Here is a 20926-nt window from a genome sequence, read left to right on the forward strand (position 1 = left end):
CTGACTATTCTAATATTTGGCTAAGTCCTAAATACTCACAGACAAGCTCAATGAATGCTGCAAATGCTCAGAACTAACAACTAGCCCTGATCTTCTGGGTGCACTACAATCACTAACCCGACAGTCCTCACAGTGCCTTTAAAGCACAGGCTTACTCCAGTCCCATAACTAAAAGCAAGCGGACACACAAGAACTGTGCTGAGAAATAGGATGCAGTAATTATGCCCAATACCCCTGATAAGACTCCATTTTCCTCTCTGCAAATGCCAGGGCTCATAAAATCAGAGAATTCCAGACTGGTTTGTGTTATAAGGGACCCTAAAGCTCATACAGTTCCAGGCCCCCTGCCATGGGCAGGGACACCTTCCACTACAGCAGGTTGCTTGAAGCCCCATCCTGCCTGGCCTTGAACACTGCCAGGGATGAAGCAGCCATGCCAGACAAGGCAAATGTACTATATGTATCTTGGATTTGGTTGGTAGAAAATGCCAATGTGTTAGCTGTGAAGGTAGAAAAGAAAGAAAGGAAAGGAGATACATTTTGTGTTCTTTTACCCTCTTCAGAAGAAACAGAATCTGAGGAGTGTGGCAACAAATATAAAGTTAACAAGTGGAAAACTACAATTAAGGTAAATGAACCTGTGGAACTCAATGCCAGAATCTAGTAAAGATAATTAAGATAATTACATTGCAGTAGTATCTATGTTAATTCTAATTAGAATAAGAAAGTATGAAACAATCCGTAACTCTTGATGAAAAATAAATACCTCTGAACTGATTCTATAATTGTTTGGCATTACCCTTTAAGGCTTGACTCTGTTTTCTTGGAGCCTGTGGTAACTGTCAGCTTCCTAGAGGCGATGTTCACTTGAACTTGCTTCTGGTCTGTTCCAGTAGGTAATTTGCCTGGACCTTTCATTTTATATTCTCTGCAATACATCTAAAAATGCTTGTAGCAAGAGAAGAGAAACAGCAGATTACTGAGATATTTATTGAAGAAAGTAAATAAGAAATTAATAATAAAGAGAATTTTTTTGTAAAAACCACTTAAAAATATGAATTAAGCTGTGGCACACCCAGCACACCCATCTAGCAGCATGCAAACTGTATGTAGAGCTAAAGAAAAGATATGAAGACATATGCAAACTGGGCTTAAAATGTCATGGAAACAGCTGCCCTCCCAATAGACTGAAAATTCATTTCCCTGTATGCAGGCAAGTACGTCAGAAACCCACCCACTCTCATCTATACCTCCGTGCCATACCAAAAGCTATGATATTTAAGCAGACTATAAATACTGACCCCCAAAAAAACCCTAACAATTTATCAAATCTTGTTTGATTAGGTTTGGGTTTTTTTTTTTGCAAGTGGGCTTGTTTTAAGAGATTATCAATACTTTGTGACATCCAGGTTGTAAAACAAAGCCATGACCATATTGCAATTTTAGAGAAAATTGCCTGGAAGATGACATACTGCAGTGACCTTCAGGTCCCAATAGTTAAGGAGCTGAAGTCTTGATTTTCCCCCTTACAATCCCCAGCTCATGCAGTTCCTGCTTCACAGGGCTGCCGTAACTGATGTGGGGAAGAACAGCCAAGGGGATTTGTAATGCAGGGTTCTGCCCTCTGTTGTTTCCATAGGAAATAAAGAGGATATTAGATGTTAACCCCTGTAAACAGCACTTCAAACTTGCAGGACAGTTTCACTCTCCCTATCCCCACACTGCCAAAAACCCCCATATTGCTACATTTATAGATCAGTTTGTGTACCTGCTAGATCTACAAGTACATAAGCAGGTCCATCTGGGCAGCAGATAAAACAAGAACCTTGTTGGATTCACTCCATCACTGCTGCCTTGAGACTGTATTGTTTTGAGAGGTGTGGAGTGCATCAAAAATATTGTAAGCCTGTATCACAGAAGCAGACAGAAGGGTGAAATATTTCCCCTGTACCAGCATGGCTTGAAGGAGGTGGGTATCATTCCCAACACAAAACAAGACCTGTCCCACAACCACTCTGGCATTTGTTTTCATGGGAACTCTGCCTGCAGACTGCCAAAGCCATGGGCTCAGCTGGGCTGGGCTGTGCTGCCACCCAGCTCTGCTGGAAGCTGCTCTCTGCAGTGCAAGATGATTTACAATCATTTTCCACCTCCATAACCCTCTAGCCTACAGCAGCCATTTGAGAAAGATGAGGTTTGTCACCCATTGCAACGAGAACACACCCAAGCACCCAGTGCTGGGAAGCACATTTTGCTCCCAGTCTGATGATTTCAATAGGGAACTGAGGCCCCAGTTTAGCAAAAGTCTTAAGTGCAGGTTTAACTTCATGTGTGGGAGCAATTCCCATCTAATTAGATCAGACACATCATGAAAGTTAACTCCATACCACTGTTGTACTGTGGCTTGCAGGTGCACAGCCCCCATCGGGATCAGGCCTTTCCCTGCATTATATTGTTTTGAGGCAGCAGAACACAGGTAAAATGGGATGCCATTAGAGACAGTACTAAGCTCTTAGCTTGTAAATCCTTTGTTTCTTCAAGAAAGATCCACTTTGCAGCTTTTTCCATTTCTATTCCTGCCTTTCACCCTCTTTTCCAGCTGCATAAGGAAGTCAAATGCCTTGCTCAAGGTTACACTGACTGATATATTGGGGAAATAAAGACTATTTCTGGCAGCTGAGATGTCTTTTCAATCATTCATTTCCATAAAATTCTAGTTCTAGCAAACCAGGTTATAACCTACAATTTACACCTGATGAGGTGCATCTAGTTCATCTGAGCTGATTTCACTCAGTGTGCATCTGTATGCATATGACATTCTGTAGCACTTTATAGTGAGGTTATTTTCAATATGTAATAATAATATTTCCATTCTGAGATGACATTTACTAAGCACAGTTGTGTATATTACAATACACTAAAACAAGGCATGTTCACAAAGGCCATTTTCCTGTATTCTGGTTTTATTGTATCAAACCTTCCCATCCACTAACAGTTAAGCCCAATGAAGCATCTCCCTGATAAACCATAGAATCAAACCCATTTGTATAGCTGCCATATATTCATTTTACAACAAAGATTATGTGTGCAGCTCTGTCTTTATTCCACTCCAACACGTCTCCTAAGCTGGGGTATTGAGTGCAGGTGGCATTTATATTACTGTATCATCTATTTACAGGAGATGAACTCCTGAGAGGCAGAGAGAGCCAACAGCTCAAGCTCAGCTCCTTTTCACCCTAATAACAGTACATGAGATTTCCTGGCCTTCCAGCACCTTCATCACCTGATGTCAGTATGCATTTCAGAAGACTGTTAACTAAGAATTCACTGATGAAAGAGGGCTGTCTCTGAAGAACAGTATAGTCACAGGGGACTTACGGCCCACTCAATTTATATAGCCCTATCTGCTTGTGAAGCAACTTATCTCATTAAGAATCTTCCTATAGTTCAGCAATAAACAGTGTCTTACTTTAATAACAACTGAAATACTGAACAAATAACTTAAACAATTGCATTTGATTCACTTTAGCACCCAGAGAAGTGGGTGAAGTAACCAAATAACCACCACATAACCATTGTAGGGGTGGGAGAATCTATGTTTCAGGTTTAGGGTTTAAATTACTATTTTTTAATGTGTAAGATGTTTTTCTAAGCTATTGGTCTATTTGTATTTAACCAAATAAACCTATATAGTGTCACACATGCCCTGCATGTACAAACATGTAAATACTTGTATGTAGACATGTTCCTTAACATGCCTAAAACCTGCACAAACGCAATTGTGTAAGTCATGAGAGGAAAAAGTCTGTTGTATTCAATACAGTGGGCAAAGGCCACATTCTAGGCCAAAACTCTCTATTATTGGGCAAGACATTTAAAACCACCCTGTTTCAGTTTCACCACCAGTATACTGGCAGTTGTCTTTTCACCAGCACACGTGCTCCCTGGATGAATGAAGTTTTTAATCATTCACTTAAAGATTCTATCAAAATATCACTAGTACGCATACATGCAGAATTGGAAAGCTAAATCCTTATTATAAAAAGCACACTTTTATCTAGCAAACTGGCCTGTTCTAGGGTGGGAGGAGTACTGAATTCAGGCTATGTTAAGAGAATGATTGAGAGGGAATGATGTAGCAATTAGTTGCTGTTCTCAGCTCTGGTACCACTCTAACAGTCAAAAGCAATACCGGCACAAAAAGCTTCACTTGGCAAACTGGAAATCTCCAGGAAAAATGGTGTTTAGGGAGATAAGAGTTCCCAAATCCCAGGAAGAACATACTAAATACTTTTATGGGTAAACAACACATTCCTATTCACTCATGTTTAAGAAAGTGGCATTTGACACCCCTTCACCTCATCCATTTAGTTCCATCTTCGAAGTATGGGAGCACAAGTACAGTCACTAAGAGGATAAATGCTATTATTTAACATTATTATTTGCATATCATGTCTATTAAATCTGAACAAGATGCCAGGACAAGACAAACTGCAAGAAAAGCAGAAAAATTAAGCTAATGCAAAACAATCCTGATAAACTGTGGGAACCAAGCTGTGATTCAGCTAAAACAAGTGACTGTACAACTCTACATTCATCTGGATGAGTACAAAAAAGGGGGAAGGGGAGAACACCAGGGAAATACCCACTGGTTACAAGGGACTGAAAACTGAACACCAGCCAGCGCAGCGCTCTGAGGGGAAGATAAATCGTGGATAATTTCAGTTCAAACTGAAACACTGAAATTCCTCAGTTACAAACCACTTGAAACAAGGTATTACACAGCCAGCTGTGCCTCAGGACTGGCTCCAAACAGCACAGCTCACACTGAAGAGAGTCACCACGCTAAAAACCCTGGACCTGTTTCTGTCCTGTCCGGTCTCCCTGCCTAGAAGGGCGGAGGCATCAGCAACCACAGCAATAAAGAGCAATGGCCACACCAGCTGGCAGTGGTGTCCTCCCTCCGTGGCTCCAGGAGAACAGCTCATCTTTTATTCATGAAGAACAAGGCCTCTGGAGGTCAAAGCAAGAAAACAGGAAGTAAATATATCTTGGGGGCACTCGGTTACAAGCTGGAGAGTGTCCAGGACATCATGAAAGGAAGGCGTGGGTGAAGGATGGAAGCATGAAAGCCCCCTTCCTACCAGCCTTCCTGCCATGGGAGGAAGGAGGATTACACAGGGCAAACCCCACCCTGCATGTCTTGTGTGGTGACCCAGTGCAGCAGGGATCAAACTCAGCTAGGATCCCTCTGAGGTTTGCTTTGGAGAGGCTGCTCTTTACCTGAAGAACTCAGAGCAACGGATTATGGAAATGGCTGGGGTAATCTGTCTTCCCACTTTCCACTCTCCTCTCTCATCCAAAACCTACGTCACCCCAACGGAACTTCTGCTTGTACCTTCAATATAGGAGCACATTTCAGATCAGGATAAGCACCTACCTGGGAAAAGAGATCTTGTCTTTCCATATAGCCAGACAGCCCTCTTCCATTTCCAACTGCCCCCAATAACAAAGACCACTGTTAATATCACTAGAGAAAACAACCTCATGCAATCCTTCACTTTCCTGAGAAGACCAACGTGAAGCTGCAGATGTCATGTCAGCCACTATCTTCAGAAAGGGAAGTGTCCTGTAAACTCTAATCCCAGCCATCCATCTCCTCACCACTCAAACTTAACACACAGCACTGGCTGTTCTTATTCCATATGCCTCACCATCAGGGCTGGCTGCTCCTGAACTCAGGACACTGTAGCAAGACCTTTCCGAGAAGCTTGAACTCCTTGCATATTTCTGGAATCTGCAGGGAAAGAAAGAAGCTACCTATTATTTCTGACAGACTTCCTAAAAGAGGACACGTGCAGGAGAGGTTTCCTGTCTTGAAAAAAAATCACAGAAGAAATGTAGCATTTACATTGATATCCATCCTTCATTGTTTTAATTCCTGTCTAATGAATATTAGCCCTCAAACAGCATCCCTGCAGGGCTGAGCAAATGAGAAACGAGTCATAGCAGAGCAGTGAGAATGAAGGGCAGGGGGAAACCCACACATCAGGAGAAGCAGAAAAATGTGCCTTGGGAAGAAGCAGCCAACATTCATTTAATAATGCCAATGTTTTATATGCAAAGCTTTTCTGGGTGGCAGTAAAACATATGGAGTAATAATGGCACGTGGTGGGATTAGATAAAAAATAAATGAATATATAAGGTGCTCTTTATGGCAGAGGGGTGAGGGGAGGAAGAAAGAATTCTTTACCAGTGCAAGCATTACCTAAAATTACTGCTGTAGAAAGAAATTTTAAGATCAACAAACCCCCCTAAAATCTGCCCCTAAATTAAATCCTAGTTTTACTCAAGGTGGTGGGAGTTTTCTCCTGCACTGCACATTTTTCTTCATCAAGATCTGTCCTCTTATGCAAGGGAGTCCCAGCAAGGCATTCGCTGCTGCAGGATGCTCTTAACATCTACATTTGGCAGAGAAGTCATGCACACAATCACTTCACAGCTTCCCTAGTGAAAAGAGGTAGACCATGAAGGCAGCCACCTGTGCAAACAGAGCCCTGCTACAGTACTATTGGTGACAAGACCCTGACTTGGAGGAGAAAAGGCACTGTACTGCCCCACACCTGCCCCAAGCTGTGTGCAGGCAGCCAAGTGCTCAGGGTGCTTGCTACAAGGAGAAAAGCATGACAAGCACAAAGGATCATGCCTTTCTTCCACACCTTCAGCTTTATCAAGTGTTCGTAGCCAACAGCTGCATTCTGACATCTAGAAAGATGTACGCTTCAAGGATTTATTTTTTTATTTTTTTTTTTTTTAGACAAAAGAGGAACTCCAGGAGAAAGTCTATTCTCTTGGCTGTCACGGGTGACCCTATGTGGCTTTTAACAAAAGTGTCCATACTCCCTCTACTGTCTAAAGCTGTAACCACACGTCTGGTCTTGCACGGGTCACTTGTGCTCTATTATGTGCATAAAAAAACCTCAAAGAAATGAATTTTCAATTTCGTTGTGAGTCTTAAGCGTCCAAAGGGCAGGAGATCAGGACTAGCAGGTCACTGCTCCCGAATCCTTTTCTTGTAACCTAGTGTAAAGTACTGGACAAATTCTAATCTGTTCCTCAACACACATAAAAATAACTATAAAGCTTCTCTGGCTTAAAATTGCAGCGATCTAAATCCACTCTTCTAAGTATTTTCAGGTGCTTATAGAAAAGAATTGGAAATATAGGCAACATTAGAGTCTCCTGGTAGCAATAAACTGAAACTGATCTTTCCATCACTACAGTTTCCAGTCTGTGACTTGCCTTGCTTCTAGCAGTATGGATTTCCTAACTGCAGACTAAGGTGGTGTGCTACTGAGAATTCTTTGTGACAGCATTAAAAAAAAAAATATTTAAAGGTATTTAATGCAAATGTAAAAAGCAATGAGACACCATAGATAAAAGTGCTCTGCTAACAGGGCAGGCAGATGTCAAGCTGTATTTACCTGGAGTGTTCAGGTGGGCTGCCACTGCCTCTGCAGCTATGGAGATGCTAATGGGAAAGAAAAGATGAGGCAGTGGATGGGGAAAGAAACTCTGAGGTGGCAGTGTGCTGGTGGAGAATGGATTATATTTAGGGAGAGCTATTATATTTAGGGAAAAAAAATAAATGGCACATATAACTTTAGCTCAGATCAGCACAACTGTACCCCTGAGGGACATTCTACAGATATCCATATGGAGAATAGAGGGATGCTAATGGATGGATGCTACAAGAACATATTAATACTTTACATATACTGTCAGTGTCACACCTGATTTTGCTCTAGAGCTCAAGTACAGCAGCTGTGTAAGAACCAGAGCCCCTTTCAGACTGTGTGCAGACGCATCAAGCCCACAAAAACACCTAATATAGTGATGCCTTATTTCATAAAGCACCCGTCCAGCCTCCCTTTGACTACCTCATCCCCGCTTTCACTCCTGGTATTTGTACAGCTTTGCTTTATGCTTTCACCCTCAGTGAATGCAAGAGAAAATGGTCTGTAGCATCAGAATTCATCCCACTATCTCCAACCTAACGGTGTGAAAGGCAGAGAGTGTGAACAGGGAACAACCTCAGAGGGGACTGTGGGCTCCGCATTTCCCTGGCAGCAAGATCATCTGTGCTACATGACCTACTTGTGTCTACTGAACAACAGCACACTGCAAGAGGAGGTGACAGCTTTAACTGCGACTGCAGGGCTGGTAGGGGCAGGGCATAGACAGCCAAAGAGCTTTGCACTTCTCTTAACACTGCAATTTAAGATCTTAGCCCCTGGCCTTCTAGACCTGCTGGATAATGTATATTAGTGTCAGCCCTAACAACAATGGTAAACTGAACTCCCAGATTTAACCCAAAAGCAAAATGACCTTGAATACTGAACAGTTCTCCCCTCCCTCCCAAAACCACTGTATGTAAGGAATTTTTGATTACTTATCTGTACTGAATATGCAGTACAGATACATACTTTTCACTAATGATTGCCCAGTTTCCTCTCTCGTGCTTTATTTCTATTGCCTTCTGGATTTTACACCTCACATCTCCCATCATAAATTCATCACCCTTGCTCTTTGCTGTCTTCAACCACTGCCTCACTTTTAATGTCTTCACTGATTTCAACTTCTTGTTCAAACTCAAAAGCTACCCTCAGTTTCACCAACCACAGCATGCAAAACAGCAATTATTTTGCCACAACTTCTGCATTTACCCAACCCTCTGACAAAACCTGTTGCATTAAGCTTGTTTCCCTGTAAAGGCTAGACCATGAGCCGTTGTCTGGAGCTGAGCTAAGTAGAGCCTCCATATGGTCTTTAAAGGACATATTCCCTACATGGAGCACATGCAGCTGGGACTGCATTGCTCCTGGGATGACCACGTCATCACGATTTATTTCTCTGACGGTGATCTCCGTAACTAGTAGTAGATGCTGTTTGAATACACTCAAAAGGAACATTCCCCTTGCAAAGTAAATCATGAGGAAAAAAAAAGCCTTTATCTGTGCTCTATACTGATTACAAATACTTAGTAAGCTTTTTCTATATATCTTTTGGGGTGGGAGGGAGACAGGTCAGAAAGAATAATCTCACATTCAGGATTATTCTTCTTTCAGGATAATCCAGTACATCTGCATGCATGTGTATTTGAGCACTGTTGATGACACATCAAAAGAGTTCTGCCATTTCAGCACTGAATTTGGAATTCATTTTATCCTGGATGTATCCTGTGACCTCAGCAGATAGATTACAATAATAAAAGCAGTTCAGATTTTGGGACAGAAGGGTTTTAAAACTTTCAGCTGATGTCTGCCCATCCACCTGCCCCACATCCCTATCAACACTGCTGTGCCTTCAATAAATACTTGTTCTGTGTTTGGTAAATGCCAGAACCACTGCAAGAAGTTACTGCCTACACAGGGAAAAAGACCATGCTCCAAAAAACCACCTACTGCAACTGATTAGCAGGAACATATCACAAAATCTGTCACCTGGTTCTCTGCAACAATTCACAAGAGTAGCCCTTCTTACTTGTCCTTTGGGTGCTTATCAGTAGCAATCCTACACATATAGTGGGAGAATTAATGCTGGCCAGGAAAATTATATCTTATCTACAGGCTGGTGCTTCCTAAGCAGCATAACAACTGTTTAATCTGGCAAGAAACCAAAGCGTGTCCAGTGTGCTGTGCTGACAGACTGTAATGAGCAGCAGTGCTGTGTGCAGCTGCGGTATTTCACTGTCTCATGTAGGGCTCTGCTGAGCACTGCAGTAAGTTAAATCCAAAGGCAAGATTAACACAGTGAGTTTGAGGCATTACATGCACAATGTATTCATCTGGTATGTGTGCTAGAGTCTGAATACTAAAAAAAAAAAAAAAAAAAGCCAACTGTCTCACCCTCATATGCCACATAATTGCAGCGTTATTTAATTTTCTACTTTACCTCCAATGGAGGCAAAGTTAATCCACAGTTAATTCAGCCAGACAAGTAAAGGCTGCAGTCCACTTACAGTTTCACCCTTACATAATGCTTATTCTAAAACCAGTAGGAACAATGTACAGCTATTCATAGAAATAAATATGCAAAACAAGACTAGAGCACTGACCTGCCTACACACAAACTCAGCTATGAGACTGCACTTTGCATAACAGAAACTTCACCCTCCGGAGTTTTAGAGCATTGTGAGAAACTCCACCACTGTCAGGCTACAGGCAGAACCAGTTCTACAGGCTGAAGGCAATGCTCCCATCTGCCAGTGCTCACAGGCCAACCTCAAAACCCCAACCTGCACTGACAGCAACACTGGAATGCTGAAGTTGTGGGAAGTGGTAGGTACCTTATAAAGCATCTCCCCTCATACAGGGCTTCAAATATGCTCAATTCCCAGTTCCTGCCTCATACCGATCTTAAATCAGGAACGCTTCCCAAGGAATCGGAGCCCTGACTGAAGGACAGATCCTCTGCTCACTGATCTAACACAAATATAACTGGTTATGTTGAGCATAAGCAAAGCTTAAAGATGTACCAAGGGGCCAGTAACTCCTGAAACCAACAGTCTGGAGATAACCAAGGTCGAACATGTTACCTACCTTGCCTAAAAGGCAATTATTGGCCTTTACTTAGGTGGAAAAGGAACACGGATGTTTGATACATAGCACTAGAACTACACACACCCATACCTGCTTAAAGAGTATTTTGCAATAATTTGTTTTCATTTTATAGGGGAAATAAAGGCAGCCAGAAGAACAAACACCGGTTTAGACTCGTGAAGTGCAAACATAACTGCTGTTTTTAAAATTACCTTAACCAGACGGTAGCACACAATCACCATCCCCCCCGAGGCGGCCTTCGCCATCCCGCCCCGCTAGAGGCGGGCCCCCGAGAGCGGCCTTCCCCTCAGGGAGGCGGAAGGGAAGCAAGGGGCGGCCCGGGCGAGCTGCTGCCGCCGCCATGGAGGTGAAGACCGCGGAGGACGAGAAGGCCGGGCCCTCGGCAGGCGAGAAACGGAACTCGTCCGACGCCGCCGGAGCCGCCTCGGCCGGCAGCGGCCACCATGACCTGCCCTGGTGAGCGGCAGCAGAGCTGCGGTGACGGCTGCAGGCGGCCATTGAGCCTGCGACAGGCGCCAAGAACGGGCGGCAGGGCCAAGGGCGCGCTGCCATTGGTGCAGAGCGTGGCGGTAGGCGGGGCCTGGCGGAGAATAGCCTATGGGGTGAGAGGGAGGCGGTGCGTGCCTTTGGCGGGAAGGCGGGGGCTCTCGGGGCTCCATGGGGTCTGTCTGCAGCGGCCATGGCTGAGGCCGGGCCCGGCCTGGGCAGGCCCGGGCGCTTGGGGTCTTCCCCGGGGATGCATGAGCGGGGTCTGACTCGGCAATGGGGGCCCCTCGCAGCGGTGAGGGCTCTGCTGCACTCGGTAATCTGCCCGGGCCCGTAGCGGGCAGCCTGTGGTGGAAAGCAAGAGGTCCCATCGAGCCCGTTCCTCCCTGCCTTGTGCTAGTCGTGAGAGAGCGCACAGGGCGGCGTCTCCGCTTATCCCTGGTGTGGGACTGAGGCGCCAAACTCGTGTCGAGTTGTTTTTCTCTTCCTTTTTAACGGGAGTAAAACAACCTTTCAGGAATTTGTGTTGTGAAATGCTGTGCTTTGCAGCTAGGGGAGGCCCTGCAACATTTGCACTGAAGACACATTAAGTCAACTTTGTCCTGTGCTGTCACAGAATCCCAGACTGGTTTGTGTTGGAAGGGACCTTAAATCTCGCCCAGCTCCAACCCCTGCCACGGGCAGGGACACCTTCCACTAGAGCAGCTTGCTCCAAGCCCCTGTGTCCAACCTGGCCTTGAACACTGCCAGGGATGGGGCAGCCACAGCTTCTCTGGGCACCCTGTGCCAGCGCCTCAGCACCCTCACAGGGAAGAACTTCTGCCTGATGTATCGCTTAAATCTACTGCTTTGAGCTTAAATCCGTTAACTATGTTACTTATCTAACTTAACTATCTTGACATAACCGTCCTTTTCTGTCAGTGCAAAGCACTACTAAAGCTTTATTAGATGTACTGAAGTGTGCAGGGTTTTATTTTTACAGGGTGGAAAAATACAGACCCATGAAACTATGTGAAATAGTTGGAAATGAAGACACTGTGAGCAGGCTGGAGGTGTGTATCTGTCTCTTTATGTTTTATGGCTTAGCTCAAAAAAGATAATTCTGCATAAATCCATAAACCAGTAAAAGCACTTTTGTATTTTTACAAAATACTTGAGCATGTGGGAAAAAAACTTTCTGATTTACTTAAGAAATTACACATTTTAGGACACGTTTGATTGGTGTCCTAAGGAAATATGCCTTCTTAAATTGGGCTGTTGTTTAAATTGGACCTGTTTTGAAACAACTTAGAAAATTTGTAGCAGTTATAATAATATTGTTTCAATGAATGATATAATTTATTATATATTATAATATATAGTATTGTATATAATACATAATTTATATATAATATATATCATTTGTATAATAACAGAAAGAAACAAACAATGTTTTTTTCTGGAAGAAAAGTATTTTCCATGACAAATCAGTTTGTGAACACCGTGTTTGTTAAGAGAAAGCTTATACTAGCAAGCATATAATTAAAACAGATGCAAAGGAAGGGCAAGAGAGTACTAAAGGCCTGTGGGATTAAGTGCATTTAGGTTTTTCCATATTATTCTAGGGACTGACTTCTAATGGTTCAATTAAATAAAACTCCATATCCCAAACACAAAAGCAGCAAAGTTAAGACCTATGAAAACAGAAGGGGAAAAAAAGCAGCATGTTTCCATGCTTAAAATAGAACAGAATTGGATCTGTTCCTTCCATTTCTATTTCTTCTATATTCTCATGTAATTTCTTATGATCATTCTTTCACAGGTCTTTGCAAAAGAGGGGAATGTACCAAATATTATAATTGCTGTAAGTATTGCTGTCTTGTACTGTATTTCACTGTGTTGGTCCTGGTTTGGAAATCCAGCTGCGGGAGCCTCTCAGTATAGATTTGTGTTGTGCCTGAATGTATTGGTAAGAGAGATGTTGATTGCACAGTCATGGAGCAGTGTTCTTGGCAGAATACACAAGTAAACAACCTGCTGTTAAAAACCAGCTTGACCCTCGGGTGCCTATTGAACCATGTCTTGTGTTTTTGTCCTCTGCTGGAGGCAGGATCATGAACTCAGGCAGCCTCTAGTCTGATGTTCTCTCTGCAGTTCCTCTGCTGTAGCTGTTTTCATGTCTGGGGAGCACTGTAGAGAGTACAGCTTATAAAATGACATTAAACTTACCAGCAACTGCTGCATTGTTGCATTTCTAGGGCCCCCCAGGAACAGGTAAAACCACCAGTATCCTCTGTTTGGCTCGTGCTCTGCTTGGTCCTGCATTAAAGGATGCTGTTTTGGAGCTGAATGCCTCCAATGACAGGTGAGAATAAATAAAACTTATCAAACTTTTAATGGAGAAGAAAATACCCATTTTTATATTTGAACTCATGGCAGCTTGGTTGCTGTAGTAAGGCCTCTAGCACTTATTTCAGTGCACATTTTCCAACTAAAAGCTGAGCAGTCTTTGGTGTCCACTTATGAATATAGATATTGTCAACTGATGTTTTATAAACTTGATAGATGCTTTTATATACAAAAATCTAAACAGGTAGAGAGCAGAATTTATAACGGTACTGTTTTCTTGAATTTAAAGAGCTGAGCTTCCTCCCACATTCATGAATAGCCTCCTAAAAAATGAGCAACTTGTTTATACTGAAATTATTTATTTTTAAAAGTCTTTGATGGGACTCTATCTAGAAAAGTGTCCATGTTGTGATAATATGATGCTGTCTGTCCAGCTGGTTTTCTTGGACTCGTAGAATGGTTTGTGTTGGAAGGGACTTTAAAGCCCATCCAGTTCCAACCCCCTGCCACGGGCTGGGACACCTACCACTAGACCCCAGGTTGCTCCTGGCCTTGAACATGGCCAGGGGTAAGTTTCTTAAACTGTTCTGAGTTACAGCTGGTTCTTTGGATGCAGCTGTGTGACATACTGCCAGAGCTGTCTTAAGTGCTTCTGCCCTTGTTCATTTATTACCCCTACCATTTGCCAAACATAAGTCATTTCATGGCAGTACTGCCAGTAAGGTTACTGATATATGTACTGCCACTATTAAATTACTTTTTCAAAACCTTCAAAAATGAGGATTATTGGTGTTTAAATCTGAATCCATTAGGGAGTCTGGCTTACAACATGGTTTCACAGCAGTTATACTGGCACAGCTGAAGGGGCAGGAGCAAACAGTGAGAGAACAGGGAGCTCAGAAGCCCTTCAGCCACTGTGGCTGCTGAATAAAATCTTTTATGTAATTTCACCCAACGGATCATGAATCACTTGATTTATTGTTCCAGAGGCATTGATGTTGTGAGAAACAAAATCAAAATGTTTGCCCAGCAAAAGGTCACTCTTCCAAAAGGTCGGCATAAAATAATCATCCTAGATGAAGCAGACAGGTATGTTGTTTCGTTCTTGACCTCAGCTCTGATGTGAATGGGTTGCATCTGCCCTGTCTGCAGAGTTGCTGTCTTGGGTGCTTCTATCAGGCTATCAAAAACAATCTGTTAGGAAATAAATATGCACTGAACAGTGTTGTTAAGAGATTATTCATATCAAGCAGAGATCATTGGTTTAAGGGTGATACTGAGTATTGCATGTGGGTTTTATAGAGGTCTCAGTGACTACCTGCACTGCGGGGTGATTTGTTCACATGACTACCAAAAGCTGCTTAATTTATCAAGCCAGCATATCAGCTAATTTATAAAGCACTGTTTAATATCAGTAAACTCTGATGCTTGTATAAAAATAGTGGTTAGGCTGCACCTATAAGTCAGTAAAGGGCAGAATCTGTCCTAACTCCTTTTCTCCCCCAGCATGACAGATGGAGCACAGCAAGCACTGAGAAGAACTATGGAAATATACTCCAAAACAACACGCTTTGCACTTGCCTGCAATGCCTCTGACAAAATCATAGGTAACATGCTGCTAGTCCCTGGGTGTTTTGTTGCATGTTCTCTGTACTGGTGGCTGACTTCCAGAGCAGTTTTCAGACATACCTTGGACCTGTTCATTACAAGAAACCATGGTACTTCTGGAAAATCAACCCACCTGTACCTCCAGCTAATCAAAGAAGAGTGTATTTATGCAGTGAACCCTCTGAACAGCTGCTTTTGATGGATAGTGCTGTGCATGACCACAGAAGCAGATTTCTCATACTTGGGGCTTGATCTCCATCCAACTCTGCTACAGTTTAAGATGTTTGATGTATTGTTTACTGGGTATTGAACTGCTTGTATTGTCCTTCTTGAAACATAATCTTTAAGTTTACCTATATGCTAACACATCGTAGACCTTTAGACTTTTTTTGTTTAGCTGTCAAAATGACATGATAAACATACACATTCAGAAAACCAGGAGCTGCGCTTCAGGTATATTGGCACATGTCTACAAAAACTCAAGTAGCACATTTGGGCTCAAGTGAAGAACTATAACAATTGTATATGCTTAAGAACATGCTATATTCCATTTGGAGCTGACATGTTTTTCTTTAAGGGAAGATAAATGAAGAGTTGGAAACTGAGATAGCTTCTTCCAAGATGAAAACAAATGGATCTGGGGGATGGGAGAGTGTTGCAAAAAGAGAGAAATTCTAGTTACACATCTCTGTCCTTAGAACCTATTCAGTCCCGGTGTGCAGTGCTGCGTTACACCAAGCTGACAGACGCACAAATCCTTGCAAGGCTACTGAAAATCGTTGAGAAAGAAGATGTACCATATACAGATGATGGACTAGAAGCCATTATCTTCACAGCCCAAGGAGATATGAGACAGGTAAAAGAAGAAAGGCAATGAAACAGAAAGGCTTCTGTTTAAAGTAAAAACAACCCTTTGAATCTGTGACTTTCAGTGATTTATCTTTGGAGAGGTAAAGAAAGGGGATGTGACCTGTGGCAAAAAAGTGACTAAACTATTTGATTTTGTGAAGTTTTAAAGTGGATCTGCTCCTTAAAATTGGGTTGGTGGGAACTGGATACCAAATTTGTGGCAGGAAACAAGTCTGCATACATCTGTTGTTTGCTCTCTTGCTTAATTGAAAACTGCTTATTTGGTACCATTATCTGACCTGTTTCAGCCTGAGGAGGGAATTGAGAAGTAGAGTACTTCGGAAAATAAATGAAGTCTTGTTTTTATTTTCACAGGCATTAAACAACTTACAGTCCACATACTCTGGATTTGGCTTTATAAACAGTGAAAATGTCTTTAAGGTTAGTAATACTGAAGCCAGTGGTGCTAGAAATTTAGCACTACAGCTGTGTGAGAACTACCATCAGATAGCTAAGCCTTTGAAAGTGCTTTGCCAGTTTGCAGACAGCACTGTGCGTGTAGCAACTACAGCATGAGGCTGTAAAAAAGTAAGTGTGCCTTTTGAAAAGAAAGAACATGCTTGCAGTCCTAATGGCATGCATGCCTGAGACTCTCTGGCTTTGCAGATCTCTCAGTGCACACAAGTCACATAACTGCTGGGAAATTTCAGTGATAACTTTTGAATCTATTACTCACATGCTCATGAGTCTGCTGTGGCAGGATGGCTGAAAAGTCGTATTCTGTATTATAGAATGTGTCTGATTTGGTACTTCAACTGTATACAAACTTGGTGAAAACAACAGAGATTTAGTGCAGAGTCTTCCAATATATCTGATTTCCAATATTTCTCTCCAATATAGGTATGTGATGAGCCTCATCCTCTGCTTGTGAAAGAAATGATACAACATTGCATCAATGCAAACATTGATGAGGCATACAAGGTTGGTTTTCAGGCGTTGAGTCAGCTTACACACTTTTTCTCTATAGAATTCTTGTTTCCATTGAAGAATTCACAATGTGTGTTGTTTCTTTTAAGATAGGAGTAATGCCACATAATTAAGGTGATGAATTAAATACTTTCTTATGCAGGGGGTTGTTCAGATGAATAAGCCAACAAGCTAAAAAATAAGTTGTATTGAAATTACTTGCTAAACAGTTGATGTTAAATCATCTGATGAACGGTAGATGTGGTTCCAGTAGCGATATCCAGCTGTTCCAAAAGTGAATAGACTTGACTCATCTGGGAAGTTTTGCAGATAAATGAGGGATTATTCTTGCCTGCACAGATTCTTGCCCACCTGTGGCGACTTGGATACGCTCCAGAAGATGTGATTGGCAACATCTTCCGTGTGTGTAAAACCTATCAAATGCCAGAATATCTGAAATTGGAATTTATCAAGGTTAGTACTAACACACTAATGTTAGCGTGGGGTCTGGTGGGGTCTTCTGGGCCTTCTTGAGAAGAGGATGTGATCCTGAGGGGCAGCCTCAGGGTTTTTCAGTTTGAGATTTGCTATATATTAGTGTGAAAAAGGTCTTTCTTAACTCATGACTTTCTTTCCCACTCTGCATCATCAGTTTGTCAGTAAGAATGGTCACATGAAGTTTAACGTCTGACCACCCCCAGAAGCATCAAAAGTCACCTTAGTGATCAGCTACAATTGATATAAAACGTAATGCTGGCTGAATTTATTATGTATATCAAAGCCTCAGATAACTCGAGAACTTTCCTGAAGCTCATAGCTGATTCTAGTCAAATAGATAATACTAAACTATAATACCATTATATTAACAGCCAATTGACAAATAGTAAATCTGGTGTAATGGAAACACTGTTCATATTTAAAACCTGTACTCAAACGTATGCACATTGCTTCTTACAAAGGGAGTGGGGAAATACAGGCTTTGATTTAAAAGAAAACCCAAAGGTACGCTAGTTGTTTTACAAAAGAAGATGCACTTCTCTGAAGTCTGAATGACTTAAAGTTGGTCTCTTAGCAATAAGGGGTATGTTCTATTTAGCCATTAGTCGTACTGTACATAGACTGGGGGAGGAAACAGAGAATTTTACAATGTCTTTATCACCAGGAAATCGGGTATACTCATATGAAGATAGCAGAAGGGGTGAACTCACTTTTACAAATGGCTGGGCTGCTGGCAAGGCTGTGTCAGAAGACTGCAGCCCCTGTAGCAAGTTAGATTACTTCACTGAGCTGAAGCTTCTGTTCCAGAGAGTGAAGGCCTGGTGTGCAAGGTCAGTAGCTCTGCATGTGTCCTCAGTCCTGCAAGCCTGGTCCCTCAGTTTTACTGACTCACAAACAAATAACCAGCTTCTATTGTAAAAATGTTTTGTACTTTTTTACTTAGACCAATAAAGCTTTACCATTTACTTTAACCCAAGAACTCTTTCGTTATATAACTGAGGTAGAAGGAGAGGTCTGTGGTGTGCTCAGCAAAACTGCTGATGTCAGAAGTACAAAGACCTAACAGCAGGAGAAACAAAGACTGAATTGCGTTGTTAGTGATTACACTTAGAGCCTGGTCAGGAGTGGTCTTACTGAGACCAAGAAGGAAAAACTTTGGCACAAAATAAGACATTTAATGAAGTTACAATTGAGGCAAGCTGAGCAGTGCCACTCCTGGGGTGCTGTTCATGGGCTGCGGGTCAGGAAGAGACTTTCACCAAACACAGAGGAGAAATTTTACACATTTCTTAATATATTTTGGATATTCCTTAGCAATCTTTAAAAACTTACCAAATTCTGGGATGCTCCATGTTTGAGTGTCCTTTTCTGTTCTTGCTTGTCCATGTTAGATAACGTCATTTCGCTATAGTTTCAGCATACCAAAAAGCTACAGCATCATGCTTTCTTGTCTGTTCTGTTTTGGAAATCACCTTGCCAGTGCAGAGGAGCAATAAAGCATGAAGAGCAGAGTGAAAACAGATATAAATTGAATTTGACCACCTCCGTATCAGATGCGAGATGTGTGTCTCCAAGCAGAGCCATCTTAATATAATTAAGCAAATTCTACTTGCAGCATTCAAACAGAACACAGTAGAGGTACAAGTTTTGGGTGCCTGCACTTCCCCCTACTCATCCTGTTGACATTTTGCACCCCAAATACTGAATTGCCCACACCACAGCTGTGTCACTGCCAAACTGATCTTCACTGCAGCGTCAGTTTTGGGCTTCAGCCCAAAGCCCAGCCCCTGCTTCAAGGTAGAGGCTGCATGCACCCTCCCTATCTCTGACTTGGCCACAAGGGTAATGAGATTTGGCAGCAAGAGCTTGTAGCATCGAAAGTTGCCCCATCAAGACTTTCTGCAGCCCCTCTGACAGAGCCTGAAGACAAGCCTATTTAATCCAATGTGCAGGAGAGCAAGTTAAGTGGCAGCTAAAGTGCTGGCACATTTGAGCTTGTTCCAAAATGGAATAAAGCAAAGAAGCTCTTAGAATAATGGATGCAGTAATCAGAAGTACATTTTTCCTTCACTAGGTATTTATTGGACTTACCTCTTGATTTTCAGCCAGTGAAATGTCCCTACTAGCACAAACACTGTTAAATACATGACTAATAATTTAGTATGAAGGGGCTTAAACTGCCGAGTTCTCTACAGATGCAGAAACTGCAATCAGGCACATTTAAAGAGCAAGTCATTTTTCTCTGGCTGTACATCACAGCCAGCCTACCCTGTCTTTGCTCTCTAGTTCAATATGATCATTGCTGAACAGGGAAAGAAGTGGTACTGCAAAGTTTCATAAAATACCCAAAGTTGTATTGGGAGGGCTCATGAGGCTGGGCCTTGCCCCACTGGATGTACATATAATCCTGCCCAGGCATTATCTGCTCTTCTGTGCTGATGCCAGCGGAAGGGTGAGAAACATGTAGGGTCTGTTCCTACCTGGTGTAAGTGGTTTTCTTCTCAACTATATTAGAGTCATAGAATCATTTTGGTTAGAAAAGACCTTTAAGATCGAGTCCAACCATTACCCAGGCACTGCCAAGCCCACCACTAAATTGTCTCTCAGAACCACATCTGCAAGCTCATTAAATCCCGTCAGGGATGGTGACTCCATCACTGCCTCGAGCAGCCTATTCTGGTGCTTGAGAACCCTTTAGGTGAAGATATTTCTCCTAATATCCAAACTACATCTCCCCTGGTGCAACTTGAGGCCATTTCAAGTAGCTGCATTTCACAGCTCCACTTCGGAGCCAGCTCTCTTCTGGGCTAATCCTTTGCTGCACTGTGGCATATAATCATACTTTTCCTAAGAAGAACAGTATCAGCCCAAGAGGCCACCGACACAGTCTGTTCTACCAAAGGTGGCTGCTCACCCCCCTCTCTGAGGGCAGAGCTTCTGCTTTCCAGCAGCTGGCTCAGGTTCCCCAGTTCCATTCAAGAGATGCACCAGCAGTGCCAAACTTACTTCTCTAATGCATCTTAAATTGAAAACAGGAAGTGAATTGCTCACTTGGCTGCCTACCTAGCGTGAGGAGAGAGCTGCATGCACCCAGGGGAGATGTCATCTCTCCTTGCGTTATGTTTAGACAATACAGGCTCTGGCAGATATGGTTGAGCACCAGAAATCCTCTCACACCTAAAACATCCTGGAAGGACAGTGTGTCGGTGAACACACTCACATGCACATACCCAGTGCAAGCAAAATCCATACGGTTTTTCAGAACACAGCTGTAATCAGTGCAATGAAAGTTCCTGTACAGCCCCTGGGTATGTTTCAGCGTGATGAGGTGACTGGCTGAAAAAGCACTTGAGGAGCTTTACAAAGCTAAGAACAGATTTGCCCCTGGCTACAACCGGCTGTTCTGGAGGGATGCAAGGGGGGGAATTGCTCAGACTCCCAGTAGGACAAGGGAAGACGCTGCAGACCCAGCTCCTGCCCTGCCTTCTTCGGCTCCACAGTTTTCAAACTCAGGTTTGGCAATGGAGGAACCTTATTCCAGGAGCAAATATTTAGTGTAATCCATGTCC

General features: G+C 42.7%; 1 protein-coding gene across 2 annotated transcripts; it reads left to right on the top strand.

Moving 5' to 3' along the window:
* The first annotated feature begins 10911 nt into the window (after positions 1–10911).
* On the top strand, positions 10912–18328 carry RFC2 (replication factor C subunit 2). 2 transcript variants are annotated; one of them, XM_057410719.1, is made up of 11 exons: positions 10912–11078; positions 12091–12160; positions 12910–12951; positions 13346–13452; positions 14424–14525; positions 14943–15043; positions 15743–15900; positions 16269–16334; positions 16794–16874; positions 17220–17333; positions 18022–18328. In XM_057410719.1, the coding sequence occupies exons 1-11, from the start codon at positions 10963–10965 to the stop codon at positions 18130–18132; spliced, it is 1068 nt and encodes a 355-aa protein (XP_057266702.1). In that variant the 5' UTR covers positions 10912–10962; the 3' UTR covers positions 18133–18328. The 2 variants fall into 2 exon arrangements, with proteins under 2 accessions (XP_057266702.1, XP_057266704.1); XM_057410721.1 differs by having other exon boundaries at positions 10972–11078; positions 12106–12160.
* Positions 18329–20926: the final 2598 nt, after the last annotated feature.

The sequence above is a fragment of the Pezoporus wallicus genome, unplaced genomic scaffold (genome assembly GCF_028554395.1).
Source record: "Pezoporus wallicus isolate ANWC-B61680 ecotype Strahan unplaced genomic scaffold, APGP_CSIRO_Pwel_v1 contig_8705, whole genome shotgun sequence".
In the NCBI taxonomy this organism is placed as follows: domain Eukaryota; kingdom Metazoa; phylum Chordata; class Aves; order Psittaciformes; family Psittacidae; genus Pezoporus; species Pezoporus wallicus.